General features: G+C 37.3%; 1 protein-coding gene across 1 annotated transcript; it reads right to left on the bottom strand.

Moving 5' to 3' along the window:
* Nucleotides 1-6,388: 6,388 nt before the first annotated feature.
* Nucleotides 6,389-7,873, bottom strand: LOC113859901. The gene has a single exon (XM_027492564.1). It carries the CDS (start codon nucleotides 7,871-7,873, stop codon nucleotides 6,389-6,391), a length of 1,485 nt encoding a protein of 494 aa, XP_027348365.1.

Here is a 7,873-nt window from a genome sequence, read left to right on the forward strand (position 1 = left end):
GCTTAAAAGACTAAGACAAAGACAAAGACAAAGGTGGACTTACTCTTTAATAACTTTTCTTTTCTCTCTCTCATCATTCAGAAATTGGATGCCAGTTGTCTTTGCCGGATAATCACTTTCATGTAGTATATATATCACAACAATCACTTTATATATCATTTTAAAATAATTATGGACAAAAAAATACTTATAATGCATTGATTATAATGATAATTTAAATTAATTTTTCAAACAACGTCTTTAGAGTATCGTTTAATAAAATTTAAATTATGGGAGTAGGAAGAATAGGGATAACACTACTGGTGCTAAAGAGACTTCCACTGGGTGGCATCGATCCATTGAATAAAGGTTTTGATACCATAAAGCCCAATGGTTTTATGCAATAGCAAATGAGATAAATAAATTTTGATGAATCAATAATCAATTGCCACTTGTCAATAACTGTAAAGTGTGTTAACTTATGGTGCTCTTTGAAAATAATAAGTACAAGGATTGCCAAAATAAAGTTCAACTACTAAGTTAAACACCTTCCAGCAATCGAAATTTCTATGCTCATACTGGTTTTGATAATAAAATTTTTAATATTCTTTTTTATTTTCTTCTATTTTTATCTTTCTTTAAATTATAAAAAAATTGTTTTTATTATAGAAAACGAAAAAAAGAAGCTTATCCTCTGGTTTTGATTTGGAATCGGCATGAAATTCATGTTTTAATACCGAATAATTCTTGATTTACTTTTTAAAATTTTCCTTTATATTACAAGTATGAATCTTACTCTTGGATTAAAAATATTTTTATGACTTATTATTTTTCTCATTAAGTTGTGCATTTTTTTTATATTAAGTATCCTATTTTATGTTTATTTTATCCCAAATCACTTAAATTTAGATTGAATTTTGATATACTACATCAACTTAAAATTATTTTTATTTTTAAGATTAAGATAAATTAATTTTTAATATTTGTTGTAATAATATTTTTTCTTAAATTGAATTTAATTTTTAATTTTGACATACCATATTAATAAATATGAGTCTTAATTTAAATATATTTCTTAATTTTAAAACTTTATCCTTTAATTCATTTTATATAAAAATAAATTTATTTAACAATAAAATTACCTTTGATTTTCTTTAATTTATTTTTATCATTAATTTCACTTAAAATTTAAAAAATACCCGTATATATAAGAAATTTGGTAGTTAATAATTAAAGCTGCATTAAATAAAATAAAATAAAAGTCGGATTGAATGCACCTCTTATGTTACGAGTGTTATATGTTTAATTTTTAAATAATAATAAATATAAAATTAAATATAGATAAAGGAGAAAACAAAAATGAAAATATGGAAGGATAAAGAGTATGTTTATTTTTTATTTTTAAAATAATTTTTATAAAATAAATTTTTTTATTAACATAAATTTTATTTTATTTTTTCTTAATTTTTTAAATTGTTTTAAATATAATTTTAAAAAATTAATAACCAAAACAAAAATAAACAAACCTTTAGTATTATTTTAGTATTAAAGAAAACTTAGTTCCATTTTATTAGAATATTGTAGAAAAATAAATATTAAAAATATTTTCTAAATAACTTCATTCAACTGAGTTAGTCAACGACTCTAACTTAGAGAAAAATAATAAGTAAATAGTGTCACGACCCCTTTTTGTAAGGAATCGAGAACATTGTTTGTACATCACATACTTATTTAAGATAAATAAATAATAGAAAATATAAGTATGAAATTCTCTTCTCAATTAAAATAAAACAAAGTTTCTTACAACAAATATCCAACAGAACAACATAATATTACATTTAGTTCATAATATTTAAAATACCCAAAATTATACTACGTAGCTCCCTCTACATGAGGTCTCAAAATATAAGGAAAAAGGACTTTGATGCAATATTACTCGACCCCAGCTTCAATCATTTCTTCACTGGCCCCTCAACCTGTGAAGTAGATGCAACACCTGCTACATCTACTCACGTACCACCGTACGATTATCGCAGTACACACGCACACAACGACATAGAAAGAAATGCAAGGGTGAGCTTACCAAACTTAAAATAAAATCATATATATAGAGCAAAATATTTCTCACAGCAATAATCCCATGCATTTCTAGCCCATCTAATGCACAGCATGAAAACGGTTTCCAATTAGTTTCACAGCCTAAGTAATCCAGAAGAAACCGAGCCGGTCTGGGAGCGACTCATTCCGGTATCTGGATCCAGACAGCACAGCACAATAGCTTAGCATAAACTTACCGTTACATATCTACCCACTTAAACATGTAACTCGGCTCTATAATAATGCAAAATATATATCTCAGCATGATGCACACTGCCAAAGTTATTTTAACAGCTCAACTAAAGCAAGTTTATAATAGATCAGCCAAAATCTCAGCATTTTAAATCAATTAACAGCAGTTACAGCTTAGAAAATAGCTTTTATTCAATAGATCTAACAAAATCATATCAAAATATCTTGAAATAGCATATTAAACTGTTCAAAACGTAGTTCATAGGTTAAAGTAAACTCCCCTTACCTCAGAAAGATGATTCACACTAGATCTACCGAATATTACTTGTTTTAATGCAAGATTCACCGAAGATTCGGCTTTAGAATGGAGTTTCTCCTAAGAACACCATGAACTTCTATGAGAAAGAGAAGGAGAAGAAAAACGAACTATAAATCTAGCTTTAAACTTAAAGAAACTTACTTCAAATTCTTCAGAATAGACGTAGAATCTCAGATCTGACGAGAAATTTAAGTTTAGAAGAGTTTAGTATGAGAGAAAATGGTAGTATGCGGCCTTAGAACCTTTGAGAACCTTGGATAGGGGTGAAGAAATGAAAATTTCGTGTGAAGCCCCCTGCCAGAATTTACTATTCATCGCCGGAAACACTGTTCACCGCCTTATTGTACATGCCAGAAACACTGTTCAGGACATTATTCACGTCAGAAAATACTGTGCACGCGTATGTGACGTCAGCCATGACGTCACTGATGACGTCAGCAGTCACTGTACATACGCGGGTTTTCACTGTTCATACGCGGTTTGCACTGTTCATACACGGTTTGTACGCGGTTTGCACTGTTCATAGGCGGTTTTACTGTTCATCTAACACTGTTTATACGGTACTGTTCACTTTTCTTTTTTTTTTTGTAAACTCCATCTAAATCTATTCCAATACCAATTAATCCTTCAATTAACATTTAACAAGTATAAAATATTATAGATTACTCAATAATAAATCACAGGCCTGACAATTCTCCCCCCGAAAATAAATTTTCGTCCTCGAAAATTTCATCGCTCAGAGAAAAGATGAGGGTACAACTCTCTCATTCTTTCCTCTAACTCCTATGTGGTATCACCAGTTACTGGTTCCCAAATAACCTTTACTAACCGAATAGACTTGCCTCTAAGTTCCTTAACTCTAGTATCCTCGATACGAGCAGTTGGGACCTCCACAGACAAATCATCCCGTAACACCACAACATCAGGCTCAATTACATGAGACGAATTAGGAACATACTTTCTTAGCTGCGACACATGGAAAACATTATGTAGTCCTGACAACTGAGGTGGTAACGCTAAATTATAGGCTACTGGTCCTCTACGATGTAATATCTGATACGGTCCTATGAACTTAGGTGTTAACTTCTTGGCTCTTAAGGCTCGCCCCACACCTGTAGTGCGTGATACTCTCAAGAATACGTGATCACCAATCTCAAATTCTAAGGATCTTCTGCGTCGGTCAGCATAAGATTTCTGTCGACTCTGGGTAGCTCTAAGCTTTTCTCTAATAAGTTCAACTTTCTCCTTAGTTTCTTGTAGCATTTCAGGCCCAACCATCAAATGTACTCCATCTTGGAACCAACAGATAGGGGTTCTACACCTTCTGCCATACAGAGCTTCAAATGGTGCCATATCTATACTCGAATGGTAGCTATTATTATAAGTGAATTCTACCAAAGGAAGCATATCCTCCCAATTACTCTTCTGGTCTACAATACAAGTCCGCAATAAGTCCTCTAAGGTCTGAATAGTACGCTCAGATTGACCATCTGTCTGCGGATGATATGCAGAACTCAACCTCAAATGTGTGCCCATAGCTTCTTGGAAACTCTGCCAAAACTGAGAAGTGAATTGAGGATCCCTATCAGAGATAATACTAGAAGGTACTCCGTGTAACCTGACAATCTCTCTAATGTACAATTCTGCTAATTTCTCCAAGCTAAAAGTCATGTTAATTGGCAAGAAATGCGCACTCTTGGTTAGCCTATCAACTATGACCCATACGGCATCATGATTTTTAACTGTTCTAGGTAGATGGGACACAAAGTCCATAGTCACATGGTCCCACTTCCACTCTAGAATTTCCATCGTTCTGCAACTCTCCTGGAGGGCTCTGCTGCTCCGCCTTTGCCTTCTGGCAAGTCAAACAAGCTTTAACAAATTCAACTATCTCTCGCTTCATGCCTGGCCACCAAAACATCTGCTTTAAATCTTGATACATCTTGGTAACACCAGGATGAATGTTGAGACAACCCTTATGTCCTTCTTCTAGAATTGCTCTCTTTAATTCAGTATATCTAGGGACACAAACTCGACCTTGGCATTTGAGAAAACTATCAGCACCTTTACTAAAACCCTTTGCTTTATCTGTCCCTAAGAGAAATACAATCCGACATAACAACGGATCCCACAGTTGTTTGTCTTTAATTTCCTGTAAGAAATTATTAGTCACCACAATTCGGCTGCAACTAATCTTTTCAGGTGATAAGTCCACATGTATGTTCAGGTCTCGGAATTGATCTACCAAAAGAGTTTCACTAACTCTTAAGGAGAATGCCTGAACCACATTCTTACTTAATGCATCGGCCACCACGTTAGCCTTTCCTGGATGGTATTGGAGCTGAAAATCATAATCCTTAAGGAATTCCACCCAACGTCTCTGCCTCATGTTTAACTCTCGCTGATCAAATAAATACTTCAGACTCTTGTGATCACTATACACATCAAACTGAGCTCCATAAATATAGTGCCGCCACACCTTCAGAGCAAAGACTACAGCAGCTAACTCAAGGTCGTGAATCGGGTAATTTCGCTCATGAGTTCACAATTGGCGAGATGCATAAGCTACCACTCTCTTATCTTGCATTAACACACATCTCAATCCCTGATGGGAAGTATCACAGTACACCTCAAACGGTCGACTAGTATCAGGGAGAATCAACACTGGCGAGGAAGTTAGTCTCTACTTCAACTCATTAAAGCTTTGTTCACATTTCTCAGTCCATACAAAGGGTTGATCACGGCGAGTTAACTGTGTTAATGGTGCAGCTATCTTCGCAAATCCCTCTATAAATCTCCGGTAGTAACCTGCTAGACCCACAAAATTACGAATCTCTATGGCTGTCTTTGGCCTTTCCCACTGCAACATCGCTTCAACTTTGGAAGGATCAACTGCAATTCCTTTAGCTGAAATAACATGACCAAGGAACTTCACTTCCTCTAGCCAAAACTCACACTTAGACAATTTAGCATACAACTATTTTTCCCTTAAAATACTTAGTACAGTCCTCAGATGCTCTGCATGTTCCTTTGACGAACTAGAATAAATCAAAATATCATCAATAAAGATTACCACAAATCGATCTAGGAAAGGTCTAAAGATCCGATTCATGTAGTCCATAAACACAGCTGGAGCATTTGTGACTCCAAAAGGCATCACTATATACTCAAGTGGCCATATCTAATACGGAAAGCAGTCTTAGGAATATCTTCATCCTTCACTCGAATCTGATGGTACCCAGACTTCAAATCAATCTTAGAGAATACCTTAGCACCTCTCAGCTGGTCCATCAAATCATCAATTCGCGGCAACGGGTACTTATTCTTAATTGTCAACTTATTTAACTTGCGATAATCAACACATAATCTAGATCTGCCGTCCTTCTTTTTCACTAAGAGAACTGGTGCTCCCCAAGGTGATACACTCGGCCTAATCATCTATTTCCGCATTAGATCCTCGATCTGCTCCTTAAGCTCCATCAACTCTTTCGGCGCCATTCTGTAAGGTGCTACAGACACTGGCTCAGCTCCAGGAATCAAATCTATAGAAAACTTCACCTCTCTACGTGGAGGTATTCCAGGAATATCCTCTGGAAAAATCTCAGGGAATCGTACTACTGGTATTGACTGAAGGCTTTGCTCCACTTCTACATTCATAACTCCCAACAAAACAAAACAAGATACTTCCTCACCTAAGGATGTTTCTACCTGGTGAGTAGAAATTAATTCCACACAGCCTTGCTGCTCAGGAAAGATTAAACACCTCCGGCCACAATCAATTAGCACACAATTGGCAGTTAGTCAATCCATACCCAGGATTACATCTAACCCTGACATTGGGATACAAATAAGGTTTACTTTGTACTTTTGTCCCTCAATTACTATCGGACACCTAACACAAACCATTGAAGTCTTAATCGAACTTAAAGTAGGTGTCGATACTACCAATTCACATCCTAGATCGCTCACTGGTAACCCTAAGGTTCTCACACAAATGTCCGCAATAAAAGAGTGCGTGGCTCCAAAATCAAACAATACAGAAAGAGAAGTACCTGCCACTACTGCTGTCCCCTGAACGAGATTTGTCGCCTGGGTTGCCTCTGATGCAGAAGTAGTGAATACACGTCCCTCTGCTCTCGATCTAATTCTCGTCGGAGCTCTAGTCGCTTTAGGTCTCATAGCGTGCAAGGCGCTAGCAGAAGACGAAACTGCCCCACTAGGCGTAGGACAGTCCCTAGCAAGATGCCCTGGCTGCAGGCATGAGAAGCAAACTCTGACATCAGTCTGTGGGCACTGGCTCAGGTAGTGTGGCCCACCACATATGAAACATCTAACAATCTGCGGCACTGAGGCTCTAGGGATGGAAGAAGTTGCTCCCCTAGGCTGAAATGTAGAAGTAGCAGTCCCTATTGGCACCGGGGCTGATGCTGCCAATCCTCTCGACTGAGATGGTCGAGATTGCTGTTGGCGTAGCGACCGACTGTAGGGGCCCTTCTTAGCACCCTTACTTCCATTACCATAGCTACTAGCAGCTCTACTAGATGGAGCCTTCCCAACTCCACCAACATCCTCTGCATTAAGACTCTCTATAATGGTGGCTTGATCCACCAAGTCAGCAAATTCCGTGATCCTAAGTGGGATCAAAATCCTCTTTATGTCAGTTCTCAGCCCGTCTGAAAACCTCTGACATCTCCACTCCTCCGAGGTCGGGTGAGAATAAAATCTGTAAAGCCGCTCAAACTGTATTGCATACTCATAGACTGATGAGTTTCCTTGCACCAAGTTTAGAAACTCCCGCTCTTTGGCAGCACGAACATGGGAAGGGAAAAACTTTCCCAGAAAAATACTTCTAAATATAGCCCAAGTGATGACTTCACCTCGGGCTTCCAGCATAGCACGAGCTCCGTGCCACCACATCTCTGCATCCTCTGTCAGCATATAAGTAGCATATAACACCTTCCTCTCCTTGGCGCAACCCATAGTTAGGAAGATCTTCTCAATCTCCCTAATCCAGAGTTCAGCAGCATCTGGTCCATCCACTCTCGTGAATTGAGGAGGATCATTCTTCTTGAACTCTGACAAACCATGGTATTCAGGAGGAGGTGCAGCTGAGGCAGTAGCTGCTGCTGCTTGTGCTGCAGCAGCGGCTTGGTTTGCAGCTTGCTGCTGCTGAATCATATCTAGACTCTGCCTAACAGTGGCTGCCATGGCCTCCATGGCGTGAGCCATTTGGTTCACGTCAGCAGGAGAAGGAGGGTTTGTAGCAGATCTTCTCGGTCTAGCCAT

Source organism: Abrus precatorius, unplaced genomic scaffold (genome assembly GCF_003935025.1).
Source record: "Abrus precatorius isolate BTA unplaced genomic scaffold, Abrus_2018 Scaffold2, whole genome shotgun sequence".
NCBI lineage: Eukaryota > Viridiplantae > Streptophyta > Magnoliopsida > Fabales > Fabaceae > Abrus > Abrus precatorius.

Excerpts from the sequence above, each read along its gene's own strand:
- LOC113859901 (XM_027492564.1), bottom strand. The coding sequence starts at position 7,873 with ATGGCTAGACCGAGAAGATCTGCTACAAACCCTCCTTCTCCTGCTGAC.